We start from the raw sequence: 22,566 nt of genomic DNA, 5'->3' as shown, positions 1-22,566 counted from the left end.
GTAGAAAGCAACTGGCTTATAATATATAATGGGCTTTTTTATGATTTTCATATTTAAATGTAAACTTACTTTCTTCATACTGCTATCTGACCAACCTTCCATCCACAACACCTGGCATTTCTTATGTAAAGCTGGATTACTTTCACAGTTTATTATGAAGTTTAGATTTGCAGAATCCATTATCAAGACTATATGCAAGTTTTGCTGAATTCCTGAAACATATAAGAAAATTATAATCAAGAATAATTATAAAACATAGACTCAGGAAATCTATATCTGATTTGGTTTTATAAAATTAAAATGTCCTGAAGTGAAATATAAGAGCTGTCTGTTAAAAGGAACAAACTATGAAATACACGATGCAATACTTATAAATATATCTAAGTATAGTGTGTGTGAACCCTGAAAAAGATTCAGAAGGGAAGCCATGAATGGTGTAAGTACAACCATGCCTTCATGTGTGATTAGTCTCTCATTTTTTAAATTTATTCCAATTTTAAACTTTAAGTGTGCATAAATGCATTAATAAAGGTTATTCAGTTTAAAAAAATTATAGTCTCACCCAATCTAAATAGTTCAATAACTCTTTAAGACAGCAGATACTAAAGTAGCATGAATTTGTCACATGAAAATAAAGGAAACAAACTACATATTCCACATTTTCATCACTGCCCTTTGCTAAAATTTTGCCAAGGTATTTTTATCACAGTCCAGCCCCCAGGCTGTTTGTTACCTTCTGAAAGTTCCAGGAAAAAAAAGAGAAAGGTATAGAATGATATTTATTTTATCTGAATCAGAGATTGATCTGATAAATAAATTGTATATCACTTACTATACGTGAAATAATTGAAGACGGGTCCAAAAAAGCCATCCTGTGAAGCTTGATCTTTAAGAGGCAACAGCAAGGGCTCTAATTCTTCCAGAGTATAGAGTCCAGGCACTTCACCTACAAAATAATATCACATTGCTTTTTACTTTTGGCTGTAATATACTAATCCAAAACACACTTACATATATAATGCTTTTTAATTTTCACATTAAATAATCAGCTCTTACTCAATCTTTCCTTCTAAAAATACACAAATCCCATACCCAACTCCAAATCTAGATCGATAGGCTTTATTTAATACAATTTAAACTCCTCAGCAAGTCATTCAGTAACATTTATAATCTAGCCAACTATGTACCATCAATCGTTTTTCTTCTACTTTTTCCCATAAAGCCCTGCTTCTAGCCTCAGTGAACTTGTGTTCCATAAATATAACAAACTATTCTCACTTCCTGGTGTGAACGCCTAATCCTCTGCCCCTTATTGTTCCCATACTGTTTATCCCTTAAGACACTACTTCACCAGTTGTTATGCCCTAGTTACCTATATATTAAGAAAAACACTCTTTTTCACTTACCATCCAAATATATCTCTGTTTCACAACTACCATATTAAGAATGAATTACTTCCCTCTCCTGCCCAGATAGATTCTGAATATACAAAGGGCAAGTATTTCATGATATTAAATGTTATGTTAGGGAATATTATACCTAACTATCTGGAACATAAATGAACAAATGAACATGTACTAGAAAAGAGCTGACTAACTCCATGGCCTGCTACTATGCAACAGAAGAATAAAAAGGAAATCAAAGTTAATGTTATAGGGGCTGGGGATTTAGCTCAGCAGCAAAGCACCTGTCTGGCAAGCACAAGGTTGTGAGTTCGATTCCTGGTACCGGAAGAAAAAACAAGAAACAAACAAACAAAAAAAAAAACAAAGTTAATGCTATAAACATTGGAGAGAAGGACTGGATCGTGTCTTATTTGTTGCTATAAATCCTTTGTGTAAAGCTTGTCACTGCACATAGCTTTAAAAATATTTGTTAAAACAATAATTCACAGGAAACCACAAGATCAAGTGAAAACTCCTTCCTGTACATCCAAAACATTACATCCATGCAGGACTCTTCAAAATATGATCACCACTTTTCTTTAGGTTCAGCTTCCAGACACTAGAATCCCCTTTACCCCCCAAACTTTATATATACTAAACACATGCACACATATATGTTGTTTACAGCTTTCTTTAAATTTCAGCCACATGGCCAGGTATAGTGGCGCATGCCTATAACCCCAGCACTTGGGAGGCTGAGACAGGAAGACCACCATGAGTTTCAGGCCAGCCTGGGCTACATAATGAGTCCAAGCCCAGCCTGAACTACATAACAAGACCATCTCTCAAAAAACAAAAAAAATTAGACATAGCAAGATACCTTTGATTTGCTAAAATTATTAAAGAATGCTAGTTCTGCTTACATATTCTATACTTAAACTTTAGAGAATAACAATTTGAAATTAAAAAAGAAACAAAGACTTTGGAACAGTGTCTCTGAAAAACAGTCCCCAAGTTTAACTTTAACTGGGTTATGGTTTTGCACAAATTTGTCTTGATAACAAAGACAAATTCACCTTTCCAAACATATTCAGTCCATGGCTCTCAGGGAGTTTCTCTCTCTCACACACACACACACAACTGCACATCTGGTCTCAGTTTATGTCAGGAGAAATAAGATCTCTAGTGATGTTAAGCAATATGGAGGAATGTGTTTCTTCAAAACAAAAGTCGTTATTCTATAAATCAGCCACAAACATTCTAAGTTTCCTCAAGTGCTACAACTTTTGCTAAATCATTAGACCTCAAGTGAAACAAAAATTAATCTGTCTACCACCTGTGTGACTCCAGACTTGGTCTGTAGTTCACATTCCCTTCTAATACATATATAAAACATTACAAATTAAATGCAAATGCTTTCTTTACCCAAAGCTATTACATTGTGGGAAAAAGATCATTTTTATCTCAGAGCCTAGCATGATACAAAACAAGCATTTATTAAAAACTCCCCAATAGGAAGGTAATTGTGTGCTGCAAACAGGTACCAATTTTTTAAAAGCTTATTTTAAAAAACAGGTCGAGACAAATGTGGAAAAACAACTGAGTTGAAAAACCCTTCATACAACTTTGTCCTTGAGTCCTTAAAATGGAACAATCCTCTTTTTACTTTGTATACTTACATAAGAAATATTCTTGACCCACGCTTAAAAATAAACTATCTCATACAAATTTTACCAGTGATTACGCATTATAAAAAAATCATAACAAACTTCACAAATTCTTCGGAAAAAAAAAATGAGGAATTTGCAAGCATCTTCCCCGGGAAAACGCCAAAATGCTCGAGTGTCGCGAACCACAGCACAGTCCTACTACTTCCTGAGGAAGAACGCACGGCAGGAGGGAAGGGAAAGCCCCAGATCTGCTTCAGAACCAGGAGATGGACCTGGGGGTGGTGGCCATCTCTCCTCTCTATGCAACAACTCTCGGAGGCTGAAGTAGGCACGCAAGCCACAGATGTGAGCCCCGCTGGGGCTACTCAGTGACTTAGCGAGACCCTGCTTCAAAGTAAAAGATGAAAGCAAGCTGGGGGAGCAGCTCGGCACAAAGGTCCCGTATCAACTAGGGGCTTCAGGATCAAAACACCCCTCCACTAAGGGAGTCTGACTTAGTGATTTTAGGGTGGCAAGGAAGAATTCATTTTTAGTTTTATTTTTAATTCTCCAGGAAATTCTAATATGCAATTAGAGATTTTAAAATGGTAGAGAATAAAAATGGATGTAGTGCTTAATATTTTATCTTGGAAGCAATGATTGTCAAACATAAAAATCTTGAGAAAATAAAGCAGTAATTATTTCTACAACCAAGTTCCACAATCATACATTATGTGCTACAAACAGGTACCAATTTTTACAACAAGAGAGAAACAGGTACCAATTTTTTAAATATTTTATCTTGGAAGCAATGATTGTCAAACATAAAAATCTTGAGAAATAAAGCAGTAATTACTTCTACAACCAAGTTCCATAATCATACATTATGTGCTGCAAACAGGTACCAATTTTTACAACAAGAGACCACTTGTTCTTAAATTTGTAAAAGGTACTTATTTAATACAGTCTTCTTGGCCAGGTGTGATAGTGCACGCCTGTAATTCCAGCACCCCAGAAGCTGCGGCAGGAGGATCGTTGTGAGTTTGAGACCAGCCTCGGCTACAAAGTGAGCCTGAGGCCAGCCTGAACTGCATAGCGAGACCCTGTCTCAAAAAAGACAAAAAAAAATATAGTCTTCTTTCAAATGACGCTTTTCTGTTAAATAGATGCATATTTATAGTTCCTTTTTTTTTTTTTTTGAGACAGGGTCTCGGTATGTAGTGTAGGCTGGCCTCAAACTCACAGAGATCCTCCCGCTTCAGCCTCTCACGTGCTGGGATTGCAGGTGTACACCACCATGCCCAGCTACAGTTCTTTTTTTCTTAAAAAGAATTTTAATTTCTTATCAAAAGTGAGATTACTTTAGTAAGTAGTAGATTTATTCAAATCAATTAAAGAAATAATATGTGCATTACACCAGGTTCATATATATTTCAGATAGACATGAAACCTGGGTACCAACATGTAGAATTCTACGGCATTCACATAGCTGAAATATATTTGTATTTATATATCCATACTAATGTCATACCATAATCATTTAGTAATTTCACCAATGACAGGCTTTATCAAACTTTTTGTGACTATAAATTATACTAGACTTTTGTGCACATACTCGTTCTTTTATTTCTATGGGTTAAATTCCTATAGATAATTACATGCTACATCAAAAGGTGCAGTAGATTTTTTTTCATGAGTGTTAGTGGGTAACTTTCCAAAAGGTTAAACAGATAATAGCCTGCTAAAAATACATGAGAATACCAATTTTCCTATATACCTACTAATATTCAATACGATCAGTAACATTTAAACAACTCCTAAGTTACTAGTTTTATAGAGTTTCTCAATTCTCCAGCCGTAAGTGTGTTTAATTCTCTACGGCCTTGCTAATAACAGTGCCAAACATTCCCTGAAACACAGGCAAATCTTATACAACTTAATGTGGATAATTTCACATTCTCACTTTTATTTTCACTTGCCTGAAGACAAAAGGCTATTGATCATCTCCAAAAATGTAGGCTGTATAAGCTGGTAATCCTCAAGAAGTAGAACTACCTGTTGTGCCTCAATTCCTGCAAGATGAAGCACCTACAACATAAAAACACATCTTTAGTGCTTGTCTTGTACTTTTGCTACAGTGGAAAATTATCATTCTCTATGTAAAGCATGTCATTATGATGTATTTATTTTACTTGAATAATTAAAATTAAATCCAATTTTGTCATAGTTTGGATAGTAAATCAAACTCCTTAATAAATACTAGTTAAGGGAAATTTTAATTATTTTAAAGGTAAGACATTAAAACAAAAAATAGAAGATCATTGTATAGATATCTCTATATATTTCCTATGTAAATTCTATCCTCTTGTTTATCATTTATATATATCAAATATCCCATAATTGGGGCAACTGAGACCTAGAAATCCTACAAAGAATTTCTTTCCTATCTCTTTTCTATAAAACATAATTCTACAATAATTATGGGACAGTTTATGATCAAAATTGATTATGTTGTATATGAGACATAAAGGTCTTAAAAAGCATTTAAATTAATAACGTACTTTGGGGCTGGGGATTTAGCTCAGCGGCAAAAGCACCTGCCTGGCAAGCGCAAGGTTGTGAGTTCGGTTCCCGGTACCGGAGAAAAACCGAAAAAAAAAAAAAAAATGTACTTTAAAGCCAAGTAAAGCGAAAGACTATGAGCAACTCACATGCTTGAGATCATTTTTGAACTGCTTCAGTTCATATCCTCTGGAAATCTTTGGGGAAAACAGCATCGCTCCATGCATGTGACTGACTAAGGAAGTTATGGTCCGACGACCTACACCGCTGCGTCCCGCTAAAAGAAGTGAGCCTCCAGGGAAGGTCAGCACTCTGTCTACCCTGGACATGTACTCCAGGACTTCTTGGAAAAGTAAAATATCTAAATTCCGGTTATCTCGTCCATAATGAATAAGGCCCTTTGAAAAGATAAAAAGAATATTTTACAATTAACATAACTACTAATTATACAATGAAAAGGTTGCTTATCTAGATTAAATTATATTTTTGATACACTCAGGAAAAAAGGGTGAAATAACAGCACACCATACTCCATATCTTACTTAGCTAATAATCCAGCTTACCAGCACTCTCTAAGGAAATTCTCATACAATGTCAAACAAGTTCAAGGGTCCACAAAAGTCAGTTGCCTTGGACATTAATACATTGGCAAAAAGCAACAGGAGATAGTAGCTTAATTCAAAACCTTTAAAAGCTCTGCAGCTTTATCAGTTATTACAAATCACTGAGCACAGACTATCAAACAATCTCAAAACTCTAGAAACACAATGTCTAAGAAATCTTATGGGAGCTCTTGTTCTTTTGCACTGCTTGGGAATCTCTCGAAATCCCACAAATGCAACATGTACTACTAGGGAGTGTGTGCCAAGTGCAGGAAGAGGGGAGAGACGGTCAGCTTCACACAGTGAACAGCGTTGCACAGATTCCCAAACTGCAACAGTCATTTATGAGCAGAGCACATGGAGCACACCTGTAATCCCAGCACTCGGGAGGCTGAGGCAGAAGAATCACTGCGAGTTCAAGGCCAGCCTGGGCTACAAAGTGAGTTCTAGAACAACCTGGGTTGCACAGTGAAACCCTGTCTCAAAAAGACTATATATTTTATATATAATATATATAATATATTATGTATATTATGCAAATATATAAATAAAACATATATAATATACATATATTTTATATATATATAATCATTCATGGCATATCAACCCATTTACCAGAGCATAAAAAAAATTTCTGACACAAATGCATACTAACTTTTACTATAAATAGTAACTGTTAAAAACAATCATAGGAATACTATCTCTTCTTTATTACAACAAAACTGAAAGAGAAAGATTCAAAGAAAGAAATAAAAACAAAAAAGAAAGAAAAACTGCTCTGTCTCTCTAGGACAGTGGCACTCCAAGTTTCCGTGGCCCAGGGAGGTCGACATCGTCCGGGCCTGTTAGAACTGTAGACTCTCTGGGCACTGCCTACTCAGACGATCTATAGATGGGAACCAGGAATCTGCACATTTTCTGCTTCTCTCACTGATTCTGATGCTAATATTTAATAATCACTGCTTTAGGGTAATTTCCCCATTAATATTAGGCTTCATTAATATTTTCAACAAATATCATCTCCTAAAATGTATCTCTGCAATTTTATACCTAGCTCTCTAAGTACATGTGCTTCTAGTTATGGCTGCCAGAATGAACACAATTCCAAAGGAACGAAAGTACCCTTGGTCTGTCCTATGACCATTCCTCTCTAAGCCTTGAAAATGTTTCCAATACATGTATTTTAAATTACTGCAATCATAACCAAATCTCAACCCAAATCCATGACTCACATTATACCTTTTTAATAACATCCTTGAGATCCGCAGAGCTGAGCTTTCCGAGCGGTTTTCCATGTGGCGGTAACGGCTGCCCCTGGCCTGGCCTTGCGCCTGCATTATGTCGCGCTCCCCAGGTAACATAGAAGCTACCTGCAGGAATAAAAGATGCTTTGTCTTTTACGCATTCTTAGTAGTGAAGGAATCAGTAAGTACATTGCTTAAAAAATTATTTTTCATCAGTCCAAATAAGATTATCTTCAGAAAGAAGAGGAAAAATTACATCAAAACCATAGACACCATCACTGGGAAGATCAGTACAGTCAGGTAAGATACAACAAACTCTGACAGAGAACTGGCTGATTAAAGCCCAGACAAAATGGCCTTGAGACACTGCCCTGCTAACCTGCCCGCTCTCAGTGTGTCCCATTTTCCTTCTCCAGAACCTCTCGAGGAGATCTGTCCACTAAAAATAGCTTATATAAAACTGACATAAAACAAACCAGATTGACAAAGAACATAATACCTTCAGGGGCCTAACTTCTAAAATAAAAGAAAAATTTTAATTCCAAAACAAAACCTTCCAAACCACCCTTAAATTTGTCTATAGCAGTGCTGTGTTAGCATATCAGGAAAATCTACTCACCATTCTACTGAACCTTTTCCTTCCCCACTATCCCGGGACCGCCCCATCAGGCATCCTCCTTGCTACACGCTCAGTTCTGCCATCTCCTAAACGAGAACCACTTCCCTTCCTCTCCTTTCCGCCACTGCCACAATCCTCACGCTTTTTTTCTAGCCGTGAATTCCACTACTCCGGAATTCTTATTTGGGGATAACAGTGAAGCTCTACTCTCCAAAATCAAGTCATCTGTGCAATCATGACCCTAAAATAAACGTTTTTACCCACGTTGTGCAACATTTTTCTTGGATCTATATGACTCTACACATCCAGCCACAAACTGCCACCTTTTTTAGTTTTCTGCTTAGCCTTTACATATTTAAGTGCCCCAGAATCCAAACTTAACCTTCTATGCTTTCAATTCTGGAGTCCAGTTTATCTGTTTTTCTGAATTAAATTATTAGCAATTTCTATACATCAAAAGTCATTCACTGCTTATTTACAGGCAAAACTCCAAAGCTCTGCTAGTCTCACATTTATAGTTCCTAAATGACATAGAAGTCACACTCATTCACTCAACAGTTATCTATGGAGAACCCCAATTTAAATATTGTATTTTCTACTACATATAAATAATGAATAAGAAAAGCATGATTCCTACCTCATAGATGATCAACTCTAAATACAGTTCCCAGACTCAAAAAGCTTGAAAATATTCAAACATGTGTATAATAAATACATTTTAAACTATAAATGTTAGACTGTCTCATCATTTTTCACAACCTATTTCAGTGGCCTCTTATTTGACAGTCCTCCTCCAAGTCTCTGCCCCTCCAGCATATGCTCACTGCTACTAGACCAACACATACAAAAAATCTTAAGTGCACCATCCACATGAGTCCAACAGTACACACAGCTATATATATATATATATATAATATCTATATATAATAGATATATTCAGGCTTTCAGTAAAGATTTCTAGTCCAGCTCTAGTGAATGCTGAGATCTCCTGTCTCCCTCTATTACACCAGTACTACTGCTGTTATGTTAGTAGTATTACGTTAAGTGAGTACACTAGCTTTCTCAAGTCTTTGCTTCTATTTCATGTTCTTTATCCCTTATCTGGAAAGCCTTTCCCTTTTTCTATTTACTATGTTCTTCCTTTAAAACACTGTATGAAAATTTATAATTGCTAAAAAATATTAAAAATCTAAGTTGCATTCCAACAAAACATACGTAGGACTTACATGTTGAAAACTTCATAGTATTGATGAGCAAAAAGCAAGTAAGAGCTAAGTAAAAGAAGAAACATATCATGTTCCGGAACTGAAAGACTACGTAGCAGAGATCAGTTCTAACCATAAAAAATGCAGATTTAATGTAATACCTATCAAAATCTCAGCAACATATTTATAAATAAGATAATCTAAAACTTACACGGAAAGGAAAAAAGAATTAAACTAGCTAAAAGAACTTTGAGGAAAAAGTATAAAGTAAGAGGAACCCCAACAGCAAGATTTATTATTTGGCAGCTACAGCAGTCAAGACAGTGTGGATACTGGGAAAAGACAGGGCCGGGGAGGTAGCTCAGCGGCACAGTGCCTGCCTGGCAAGTGAAGGGTCCTGAGTTCGATTCCAGGTACCAAAAAAAAAGTCAGACACATGTATCAGTAGAAGAAAGAACCTAGGAACAGGCTAATAATTTTTGACAGAGGTGGAAAAGTAATTCAGGCAGATCAACATTTCAATAAATAATGCTGAAGCAAGTAGGTTCCAGCATCAGCTACTTCCACCAACTGCCACGGCATGTAAACACAGTTGCAGTAGTCTCAAGAAGACTTTTGTATTTGTTTGTGCCATTAGATTACAAGCTTTTAGAGGATAAAAAAGTACGAGGTATGATAGAAAGTATATGGTGAATGTTCAAATTTTTAAAAAATTTTACAGTAAAAGACACACTGTCACTAACAGCCCCCCAAGAAGTACTCCCACGCACGTTAAACATGCCCATCCCATTCTCTTTGCTGCCTTCTACCGCAGCTGCGCAAGTCCCCTTGTGAGCATCCTTCTTTAGCTGAGTTGTCATGGCTGCCTTCATATCCTGAACTGATTGAAAATGTTTCCCTTTCGTGGTCATTTTGACTGTGGGGAAGAGCCAGACGCTGCCCGGTGCCTGCTGTGGTGAATAAGGCGGATGGAGGGACCCTACCGTTTCTTCAAGCCCGCCTTTCCGGACGGCACACGGGAGCAGCATCGCTGCAGCTCACCACACCGCATACAGGACTCCAGCCAGCTTCAGGAAGTGGCAGGAAGGTTGGGGTAAGTGCGTTCAAAGACAGGGAGTAATTACAGGGGAGTTAGTGGCTGTGTATCTTTTATTATAATAAATGTTTCCATTTAAATATTCTCCATATATTTTGATCACTCTGTGTGTCATTATTTCTAAGTCTTACGTAGAGGGCTCTGAAAGACGCTACCCTCCAGGGTTGGGACGGTCACCCTGTGGTACATCAGTTGCCTACCATGTGCAAGGCCGCTGGGTCTGATTTTACGCACCGAAAATAAAGGTGGGGGGAAGACACCAAACTCCGGAGAATTCAGGAGCTCAGTTAAATGTATACTATCAACTTCAGCTCCCCAAAGGACGTGGCATTTCTCTGCAAGACGAGATTATACTGACACAAGCTCAGAGAGGGAACGTTTAGGAAACTGAGCCTCTCCACAGGCTGTGAAACCACCCAGCGGCAGCAACCTTTCAGAGAGCAGGGCCCAAACTGCAACCCAACACCCACTGAATTATTACCAAGTGTCAACACTGCAAACAACCCTGAACACCGAGATTTCAGTTTAGAAATAAACACTCACACATTGCCATCTTTTCCCTTAGAGAAAAACAACCCATATGCCATAGGCTCGCCACCACTGCAGGCTATAACGAATACAAAGCCTCGATCAAAACCGAACCAGAATCTCAACCACTGCAGGTTTCTCTCAGCATGTCCTACTGCCTTAGGTTCTCCTGAACCCATTTCCTAATTCCAAATCTCAGGCCAGCCCTAGAAAATGTCTCCTGTCCATCTGAACATCCTTCCCACTTTCAATTTGCAATATTTTCTTTGGCTTTTATACTTTTGGCCCTAGAATCAGTACTACATCTCGACATACACAATATGTAGAACACGTTACTGGGAATATTTTTGAACCTGCCTTTTATTCTGAAAGAATAAATACATTTTGTAGGCTGAACACAATTTTACTAGGAAATAATTCCTTATTGCAGTTTTCTTTTATCAAAGGCCCTCGCATCATGATGATTTTCTATTAAATACATTGCTCCCACAGCAGTTTTCAAAATGCGAATTGGTTATTAAACAGAATAACTCCAAATGCAACAAAGCTGCTTTGGGAGTGAACACGTGGTAGGTTATGCTTTATTTATAGAACAATGGATGAAGCTGTCAGCAAATATATGTAGGAAGTTCTATGCTTAATGACATCATAGCTAGTGACAGAAAAAAGAATGGCCATTAGTGTTAACAAAGTCATTCTAATTAAATATATATTTCCTCAATGATCTTTAAATTCTATAAATTCATAGTTGTTTTTAAAAAATGAGTGAAGATTCTTTAGGAAAAATCAATTTTGTGTTGCAAATATAAAACAGTACAGCCTGAGCTCATTTTTTCCAAGAAAACAATTACTGTCATTAATCTGGAACACAATTACAGAAATCTAGAAAAACATTCAGAAAAAAATGTTTACTTTCTTTGAATTGTATACAATTGAAAAACTGTATGGAAAAATTAACATTAAAATTTTATTTGTTTAGAAATATGAAATTATTTTACAGATAAGAAAAAGTTAAAGTTTCTGTAACAATTACATACTTTATGAACTCTGTCACGGTACCTGCCATATTCTCCGTGACATCTGAGCCCCAGTCTCCTCGAAACACAGATGTTAAAATACTGTCAAACAGATGAAGCTCCTTTGCACCAACAATCTTGTCACGAAATAAGCGCTGTGCTTCATACGCGACAATCTCTAACACGTAATCTAATGGATGGTTTGCGGAGCCTGAGAAACACAAGATTTTCTTTAATTGTAATAAAATCCAAAATATTTTTAAATGGTTTGTTTAATATAATTTTAAAATAAAGAGAGAGGATATACATACCATAATTTTGGCATCAGATAAATAGAAGAAAAGAAAAAAGGTTAAAATTTATTTTGTTACTGAACTAGTAGGTTTTTGTAATTATTTAAAGGCTACATTATATGCTATCATCCCTACTTGTTCATTAAAAATATCAATTCCAAAAAGCATATGAAATCCCTTTGTCTACAAAGGATAATGATTTCAATTTTTTGTAAAATCAAGTTTAACAGTGATAATAATGAACACTTTACATGAAGAAATATATTATCACTTAATTGTAATACTGATTTGTATTTTGACATTTAAATTTAATATTAATAGTATCATAATTTTAACAATGTAATACTCTCACAAGAGTCGTTTATCTATTACAAATACATATGCAGCATAAATGCACTCACACACACACACACACACAAATAACAGCAAAACTTACCTCCTTCTAAATCGTATCTGAATAAACCAAGAACCCACTGTGTAAGAATGCAAGGAGTAAACAGATAGTGACTATATTCATCCACTGTAAATTTGGCCCGTACCTATAAAAGAAAATACAGTAAATAATCTGTCTACTTTCTTAGATATGTAATCATGCTATAAATTTTTCAATCACCTTAAACTCACAGGAATTGTAAACTTTTTTGTTTTGAGATAGGGTCTTGCTATGTATCCCAGGCTGGCCTTGAACTCTCAAGGATACTGCCTCAGCCTCCCAAGTCAGGTGTGCACCACCACACCCGGCCAGGAATGACAGTCTCCACTTGTTGGTGGGATTTTAATAGAACTGATTTTTTAAAATTATCCTGTATGTTCAGCTCTATGCACTTTAAAACAACATTGTAAGAGGGGCTCATGGGTTTCAATATACTGGCAAAGGTTGCCCATGACAGGAAAAAAAAACCAAAACAGAAAAACGTTTAAGTAGGCTGGGTAAAGAAATTTAAGAAAGCTAACCTAACCTTTATGAAATGTTGGTTGCAATTCCAAGGCACTCACGGGCCCATTCACTGATATTCCATAAGTTTCTGAACCAATCAAAATGCCTGGCCTCTTTATTCTTTAAAATAAAAAAAATAAAAAAAATAAAAAAGCCTGGCCTCAAAGTCTGTCCTTCAGCTCCCATTACTCTTCTGATCTTGATCACTTGACACGTGAATTAATGTCCACTCCCACCCACATATGCACACACACACATACACACACACACACACACACATTTTTTAAAGAGTAATTTCTTGCTTTCTTTCTCCACTTCTCTGAAACCGTAAAAAGCATCTCCCACAAACATCTCACACACGGTTCCCTTTACCTAGAAAGATCTTCCATCTCTCGTCACTGTATTTCCATTCATTTCCAAACCGGAGATGAAGCGGTACCTCCGTAGCCACTCTCCGGTGGACAGCGGCACCCGCTCACTCCGCCGCACTACCTCTGCGACTTGAGCGTCTGTTCTGTGCTCACTAGTGCCTAACAGAAACCGCGCCTGGGGTATCCTCACACAGAAGGCACAGATCGCGCCTTCCCCCACGAAGCTCACTCCCAGGTAGGAAAGTTTAACACACAACAGGAAGATAAGGCCAGTTCTGACATGAAAACGACAATACAAACGCATGTATATACCTGTTCATACACTTGTACCATAGAGCCTGCTAAGATGTAAATTTTTGATGAAGAGCCCCAGATAGAATGATTCTTCAGATTTTTATGTAGAACTGCTTCCAAATACGCTCCATAAATTGTTTGTAATTGCTCTCTTTCTGGGTAACTAAAAAGGGACACATAAGCAAAAAAGAAAGCTGAAATCAATATTCTAAATGACTATGTTAATGTTCGGTCATAGGGGTGGTCAAGTTATGCTTGGGGCTAGGGACAGGCCTAGGGCGAGGCTCACACTACCTGTTCTCACTTCAACCAAATTAGATCCCTAAGTGTCTACTGTCAAATACTGCAAGTGCTAGTAGAGGATTCCAAAAGAATTATTAAAAACCTGTTTCAAACAAATTTTTTTTTTTTCTTTTTGGTACCGGGATTCGAACTCTTGACCTAAAGCTTGCCAGGCAAGCGCCTTTGGCACTGAGCTACACCCTCGGCCCAAAAGAAAAAAAAAAAGATTTTTAGAAAGGAACAAAAGAACATTTTTACTTAACAAAATTCATTTTGAGTTACCTAGAGCCTGTATATAGGTTAGTAATCTACCTCAGCACGACAAAAGTAGGACTAATATAACAAATAAAATCCATTTGTCTCTACTAAACCAAAATATATTTCATGTAGCTTAAATGGTAGCAATGATACATTAGTAAAAAATCATTAATCAATGAGGTGCAATTAACATGCAAACACGAAGATTTGACACAAAAGCACAAGGGCAAGGTTTAGTAAAGCAAAAATATAAGAAAGGGGATAATGCCACAACCAGCAAATTCAGGAGTCCTGCAACAATTCTGAACCTCAGGGATGGCTAGATGTATGTGTCAGCATTGATGCCATCCACCATTAAAATGATCTAATTCTATCTTACTCAGATTTAAATTCTCTTTTAAATTTGTTTCATGAATTTGATAATACTTTTTGTTTTACGAAACATGTAAAACTTCTAAATCTACAGTGACTGTTTTTATGTATTCAAAGAAAGTAAAAATCAGTATGAGGGAAACGTGCACTAGCATGTTCACTGTAGCGCTATTCACAATGGCCAGAAACTGGAAACAACCTATGTATCCATCAGCCAAGGGACGGGTAGAGAAAACATGGCGCGTGCACAGTGGGACCGCCACTCTTCAGCTATGACGGAGAGTGAAATCCTGTTATCTGCAACGTGGATGGAACCCGAGATCATCCCATTAAGTGAAATGAATCAGGCGCAGAGAGACAGACACTGCGATCTCTCTCAAATGTGCAAATAAAAGAGCTGAGCTCACAGAAGCTGACAGTAGAGTGGTAGCTGCCAGAGGCTGGGGAGATGAGATGAGAGGGAGGGAAAGGGAAATGGTGATCAGCGGACATTGGGTTCAGCTAGACAGTAGCAAGAAGTTCTGGTGGGAGACTGCTACTAGGTGACCACACAACAGTAACGTACGGCACATTTCAGAAAGCTAGAAGAAAGGACTTTCCAAGTTTTCACCATAAAGAAATGAAAAGTGTTTGATGAGATAGATACGTTTAACCTGATTTAAACACCACACAATGGAAATACGTAGTAAAACATTACGTAGTGCCAGGCAGGGTGGTGCTTGCCTATAGCCCCGCGTAGCAGGATGGCTGCAACTACATAGTGAGATCCTGTCTCCGACAAACAAACAAACAAAGTTACATGGCACCCCATTAATATATGCAATTTTTCTTCTATGTGTCAGTTACAAAATTAAATTTTAAACAATTAAAATTCATCATTTTGATTCCTGATATTAGTATTTTAAAACAAAAACTGTACAGAACAACCGTGTCCTATTTCTTTATATATTGCTGATTAAAGTTTTTATCATCCTAAATTATTCCCTATTTTGGGAAGGATAGGAAAAAGACATCAGATCTTTAGTTTAACCACTTTTTTTTTCTTTTTGAGACAGGCTCTTCCTATGTAGTTCAGGCTGGCCTTGAACGTACCACGTAGCTCAGGCTGACGTCAAACTTACGGAAATCCTCCTGCTTCGGCCTTCCAAATGTTGGGACTATAAGGCATGTGCCACCACACCTGGTGTGTCTGACTACTTACATGTTCCATACTTTGAAAAAGTACCGAGGGAAACCTTTAACGGGATGCAATTATTTATTATCTCTCCAAGTTAAAAAACAGTTTAAATACTAAGACACATACTCCACAGCACAGAGTCGAACAACAGAGGTGAATCGGGTGGACAGCTTGTGTCTTCCCAGTCGTCCACCAGCTGACATAGACGCTACAATCTGAATATTTTCTAGACCAACCCATTCCAAATTCTCATCATAAAATCCTTGATATGTCAGTACCTATTGAAAAATAAATATATTTTAAAGGTTTTATACTTTAACTCAGCTAATTATATTACGCCTAACTTTTAATTATATCTGAGTGCAGTCACTTCCTCTACATAAATCAAGAGTTTAAGATTGAAATATATTTTAAATTCTTACACCACTGAAAAATAATAGTTTAATCTGTGCTGTTAATGTTTACTGAGTTGTCCTCATTTTTAAAATGTTTTTCTCCCAAGTAAATATGAAAATCCAGATGTTATAGTAGCAATACCATAAAATGTGTCAGAAGTCAAGGAAAATACTTTTTTCTAAAAATATTCTGGTATTTTAGTTAAAGCTAAAATGGGCCTAAATAAAGTCATAACAAATTTTAAGGTTCTAGATATTTAAATGGGATATAAATGAAACACACAAGGAAGATCTTCTGTACTGAACACGAATGCGTCGTTTCGAATCCTTACAGCAGCCAAAGGAGGGGCCGCAGGGAACGAGCCAGAAAGTGGCAGACGAATTAAGTACAGCTGCCAGGGGTTGAGTGTGTATCTGAAAAAAACATGAATCAAAAACCTCCCCGGCTGCAGCACTACTTCCAGCTTCTGCTCTCCTCGTTTTAGGAAAAAAGAACAGGTACCAGATATACAGTTAAGGTTTTTATTTGCCCCCACATACACATATTAGCCTAATGTAATGCTGACTTCTAACAGGGAGATCAAAGCAAGTGACTTGGAACAAAACTGAAATGCCCCAGGAATTTCATTTTCATGATACACGCTAGACAACACTGGCCGAGAAGGAAGAAAACAGATACTCTCTATATAAGAAAAATTAATGGAATTCAATTCTATCCAATTTTATCAAAACACACCAAGCAACAAGACTTACCTGCTGCAGGAAAGCTACCAAAGTACTGGTCCCCCACTTATCAAGGTTGGGGAGGTTGATATCCTTTAAGTATAAAACAAGTCTTTCGCAGTCTTTTGGTCTGTATACTCGACCAGTATTTGTGCTGATTACCATGCAAGTCTGGCTCAACTTCTGCAGAAGATGCTGAGAAGTAGTCTGAGCGCTGCAGTGGATTGTGGCGATTTGAGTGGACCGGAGTTGAGAAAAAGCATACCTGAGCAGCATCCTAGGAAAGACATGTGACACCTAACTTTAAAATCATAACCAGGAGCTGGGGCTATAGCTCAGCTGCACAAGTGCCTGCCTGGCAAGTGCAAGGCCCTGAGTTCGAGTCCCAGAACAAAAAAAAAATTATAACCAATAAAATACTTTTTATAGTCAATATAAAATTTCTACCTTATAAATACCTTAATTTATAAATTATGTGGCAAACATAATGTTTCCATAACATCAAGGCAGCTTTCCAATTCTTAAATTGGAAAAAATAAATGTATGTTTCACAGTATTTTGGGGACTCTTTTCAGCCAAAATGGTCTCAAAAGTAATTTCATTTCATTTAATAAAGTATACAGGGAATACAACGATTCTGTTTCCTCACAGTTAAAGAAAAGATTTTAAATTTTCCTAGGTAAAAATATAATAATTCATGACTTCTCTGTTTCCAAAATATGTGCTGTAGGCATTAAAAACAGGTGAGCCCACCAAACTAAAAGCTAAATATAATGGTAAATTAAACATTTAAATTTTGTAACTAAAGTACATGGTAATTTGTGAGTATATCTAAAGTATTTATTTTTGTTGTGATTGCATGCATATAATCTTTTCAAAGTATCTTCTCAGATTTCTTTCTTTCCATTAAAATTATATAACTTGGCAGACAACAAGATATATTCTTCTCAAAAGTTGTAATTTTTACAAGTGGTGAGAATAAAAAGAACCCCTCAAGAAAATGTAGATACTAACAAAATCACTGGGGAAGAGGGGCACGAATGCACAAAAGCACATCTGCTGACATTTTTCTTACCCTTTGCCACATCCTTCTGGACCTATGAGAATAAATGGCTGCTGAGTATCGGAATTTAACCAAGGTTTGAAGTAATCCAGACTTCGCTGCATGTCAGGCGTCTGAACGACTGGAAGCGCTAGGCCATTACTGAAGTCATCGGCAGTCAGGTTCTCCGGCTTCTTCAGCACGTAAGACGCCAACTGCCCTCTGTTTGAGTCATAGTAGGTGTTCATTGGCTTGTGAGAGTCGGGAGGGGATTCTCGTGCCCAGTTAAAAACCTTCAGAGGGAAAAGTTGTGCAGAGTTTTCACAGGCTCCAAACATAGTGTGAGTTTCTTTAATTCTTCACAGTAAATGTCCACAAAGTGGATTATCTTTGTTTTAAAGTTCATATACATAACACCTACTTAGAAGTAAACTATAATTACAGTAACAATTCATCTTAAACATTTTTCCCTAAACAATAATCTAAGCAAATAAAAGTACATACAGAAGAAATCAAGTCGGTAGGAATTTACACACCAAGGTATATCTATTTTCCACTTTGAATGGAGTTCTTAAAAGCACTAATTCACTAACTGCAGAGCGTAGGAATCTTAAGCCATTCATATCCAATATATCCTAGCGCTGCCTGTTCCACTGCACTCTGAGTGTTACTTTTCTTGTTCATACTAAAAGCTGCAGTAGAGATATAAAGCTGAGTCTGCCCACTGCTACTTTTCAACACCTTTATTTGAACTTTTACAAGAGTTCCCCTTCAAAGCAGCACACCGAGTGGCAGTGAGTGGTAGCAATGAGAAGCTTCCGACAACAGAAATAACAGGAGCAGAGAGGCAAGCGGAAGGAAGAAAGCAACAAGGGGTCTGTGAAGCAGCAGCAGGCAGATGGAAAAAGGAGCGAAACATAACGACACCAAACCAAAGGGACAGAGGTGCAATTATTGCAGTGGAGAACAACTGTCAGAAAACCCCTTCTGGTTACAAGTCAGCTTTGTAACAATTAGATAAAATACAACCTTCGACTATATTAAAGACTTACTAATCATGTATCTATCCTAGTATTGTTAATTGCTAGAACTCTTCTGTGTAAAAGGATGATAGAAAATATTTTAAGATTAAAAGGGAAGGAAATTATTATACATACTCATATGGCTAAGTATTTTCACAAATGCCTAACATAGTTCTAGGTTCTAAACTTTAACCTATCAAAACATTATTTCATAAGTTTTTAATAATAATATTAAATATCATAAGTTAGATCAAAGACAAATTAGACCAAAGGAGAAACTGCACATGTACACACACACATGCACTATTGCTCCAATAAACACAGCATTTCAAAACTTAAAAGTTCTACACCTTATGATTACAAATCACTGATCTTGACAGCTAGGGGTCAATAAAGTGAAAGAACAGACTGAATAAGCTTTAAATATGCATTACCTCTTTGGTGAATTCCACACGTGATTTCATATTCAGATTTCCACCAAGTCCCCTTATGAGATTAACAACAAATTGGTCATGATCTTTGCATCCACGCAGATGGGACAAACCATTCATCACAGTCCCAACCAAGCTTGTTTCCACCACATAATCATTCTGTTGATTAAAATCCATAGCGTGGGCAGACAAAAAAATATATATATTAACCACTAAACTTAAAATCATACAACTGACTTTCATGCGTCTTTTCAGATAACCACCTTTAAATTCAGTCTTCTCACTAAGCCATAGAAAGTCTGGACTTTATTCAATTATATATAAAAAAAGAATTTACATATTTTAAGCTGCAAATGCTAACATCCTAAAATACAAGGTTTGACTACTTCCTAAACCTGAAAAATATAAAAGAAAAGTAAACACTAGCCCAAAAAGAATAGTTGTCCATTTATTCTCGCTAATAATAAAAGAAACTACAGGCAAACGCCCTGGTTGATGGCTCTGGGTAAAAGGTAGCTACAAAAAGCACACTTCATGAAAAACAATTCAGAGGTTCTCCAGAGGCAGAATTTTAAAATGAAACTTCTGGACTCAGGTGATACACATGGTTTTGATCTACAGATTTCTGGGGCCTCTGGTAAATGCCAGAGTTCGGATGAAAACTGGTTCTCCTTTTCAGAAATGCTTACTGAGAACCACTCAGGCATGAGGAACTGTGGCAGATCTTCAGCAGATTAAAGGTAGTCTCTACCTTTAAGAAACATAAACACAAAGAAGAGATGGTTACAAGCTGCAGTAGGGGCTGCAGAACTGTACAAGAGTTTTGAGAGAAAGGGCGCCTCATACTGCACTTTCAAGGTCTCCCCGGAAAGGGTGACACTGAAGTTAACATCTAAAGAATGGAAACTATGTGGCCAGGCAGAGAATGCAGCATATGCAAATGAACATGGTGCAGTAAAGACACTGAGAGAAGCTTATGCCTCAAGGAAGTGAGATATCAGTGATTTAAATCAGAGAAGCAGAAAAGGACCAAAGTGCAGAACTTACAGGCCATGCTAAGGACTACAAATTTTACTTGCATTGTTTTTAAAGTGTTTCTAATGAAGGTAAAATGAATCACTTTACATTACAAAAAGGACCATTCCGCTTATATAATTATTTTGGAAGAAAAGAGAAAAGGGAAAAAGAGTGGGAAGAAGAAAGCGGAGGGAAACCCAGCTGGTAGCTCACATTTAGAGTTCCAGGATACAACCCACATATTTACTGCTCTAGATTCTTTTATTTGCTCAGTTAATGCAAGAAAACAAAGTTCTAGTTAAAGAACTTTGTTATAAGTTATAAGTAAAATAAACAAGTTATAAGTAAAATTTCAGCACGACTAAAGTATTTATTGTGTTATATCTCAGAATAGAAACAGAAAACAAAGGAAAAGAAGAAATCTCAACACATTAAAAAAAAAATTCTTGAAGCAAAACCAGGACTTGACCTCCATCAGAATCAGCTTATTTTCTAGTTGAATCACTGATATCTACTCTGTGGATTAAATCTTATCCTACAGGACTGCAGTCAAACCCCTATATACACATAAAAATATTCCATCTACTGTTATGTCCCTTAATTCTATCTTACATTCTCATAGCAGGCAAGCAGATGATCTCACAGTATTTACACTGAAGATCATTATTAAGCTCTGTATATTTTTTATTAAATGTATATCTACTGAAAAGATGCTAGAAAGGGGTATTCAATTAAGCACATACATTATCATTCACTCACTGCTCTGCTACTGCCATACTTGCTTCCAAAGATACAATAAGGAATGAGACACCCTCAAGGCGCTTACAGTTTAATATAAATAAGTAATTATTATATACATAGATGGCAGATGTTGTACTGCTACAGAAGTACTTAGGAGGTAGCTTGGTCAGACTGGGGCTGGTGGGAATGCCCTTGCCTGAGGCCCAGAGACACCTAGTTCATCTGCGGCATTTCCTCACAAATCCCTGTTCCTCAGACTTTCTTCCTTATAAAATCAGAAAAGAAAAAAGCCGAGGACACTACAGCTAAATCTCCCTATCTGTACATTTTGTTCCATCCCAAAGTACTGACCACTAATTCAGTTCAGATTAATAACTGGATACTTTCAAAACACACTGCTATTTATTTTTTCTCTTTTGCATATGTTTAAGTTTTTCATAAAAGTAATAGCATAAAAGCAAAGCCAAGAAAAGCTGAAAAATTCCTGGACTGCCAAACTTTTATTCATGCTTCAAATTCAAAACCAAGTATGATCTCTTTCTTTTTTAACTCTTCTAAAAGACAGCGATATACTTTTCACCCATTATATTATGATTATCTGTTTATGCGGCAATGTCCTTCATAAGACAAGCCCTTCTCAAGGAAAGGGACCACTGTGCTGCCCCTCGCAAAATCTCTGTAGTATTATGCTTGACATACACTACTCAATTACTTTTGTTGAATAAACAAATGTTTCCCAAATTACTGTAAATAAATCCTCATTCTTTTTCTACTTTAAATTGGCTTAATACTGTATTTACCATGATACATATGTATTTATTGACAGTAAAATGAAACAAGATAAAACGTTAATTAGTGAAACTATAAAGACATTCCAACATTCAAGGTTTTTAGGTCATCTATGAAGGTACTGTAGATGGGAAAATTGAAATGATTTAAAACTAATGTATTAAGGAGCTATGCCAAAAGACACCTGTAGACTCCAACGCTATCCCTCAGCCTCAACCCCAGGTTCCAGCAGAGTCCTATCTCAGGCAGCAAAATATGAGCACCATTCTAAACTTATATTCCTTACTTCAGTGATTACGTATGAAGTATTATACTCAGCCTACCTGTTTTAGAACCCACTGTAAAGCCTTTTCAAAATAATCTGCAATCCAGTTCTCAAGATTATTTCTATATTTAACAGGCTGATTCCGCAACCAAGATTTTATCAGAGAATTAACATCTGTCTCTTCATCACTAAAAGAGATTAACATAAAAACACAAGAAATTATTTAGAAAGAAATTACAAATTTACTTTCA

The 22,566-nt window shown here is 36.7% G+C and overlaps 1 protein-coding gene across 1 annotated transcript in view; it reads right to left on the bottom strand.

Moving 5' to 3' along the window:
• The window catches only part of Dync2h1 (dynein, cytoplasmic 2, heavy chain 1), a gene marked incomplete in the record, with an annotated part of 251,163 nt that overhangs the window by 168,702 nt on the left and 59,895 nt on the right, over positions 1 to 22,566 (bottom strand). Inside the window, 13 exon segments of the mRNA XM_013511077.1 lie at positions 70 to 212; positions 833 to 946; positions 5,014 to 5,122; positions 5,746 to 5,994; positions 7,438 to 7,568; positions 11,950 to 12,117; positions 12,636 to 12,738; positions 13,820 to 13,964; positions 16,017 to 16,168; positions 17,039 to 17,285; positions 18,084 to 18,343; positions 19,507 to 19,662; positions 22,374 to 22,503. Of these exon segments, the coding sequence (XP_013366531.1) occupies positions 70 to 212; positions 833 to 946; positions 5,014 to 5,122; positions 5,746 to 5,994; positions 7,438 to 7,568; positions 11,950 to 12,117; positions 12,636 to 12,738; positions 13,820 to 13,964; positions 16,017 to 16,168; positions 17,039 to 17,285; positions 18,084 to 18,343; positions 19,507 to 19,662; positions 22,374 to 22,503 (2,107 nt within the window).

This window comes from Chinchilla lanigera, unplaced genomic scaffold (genome assembly GCF_000276665.1).
Source record: "Chinchilla lanigera isolate Chin_1 unplaced genomic scaffold, ChiLan1.0 scaffold00011, whole genome shotgun sequence".
Taxonomy (NCBI): Eukaryota; Metazoa; Chordata; class Mammalia; order Rodentia; family Chinchillidae; genus Chinchilla; species Chinchilla lanigera.
This window is presented reverse-complemented; position numbering and strand designations above follow the sequence as displayed.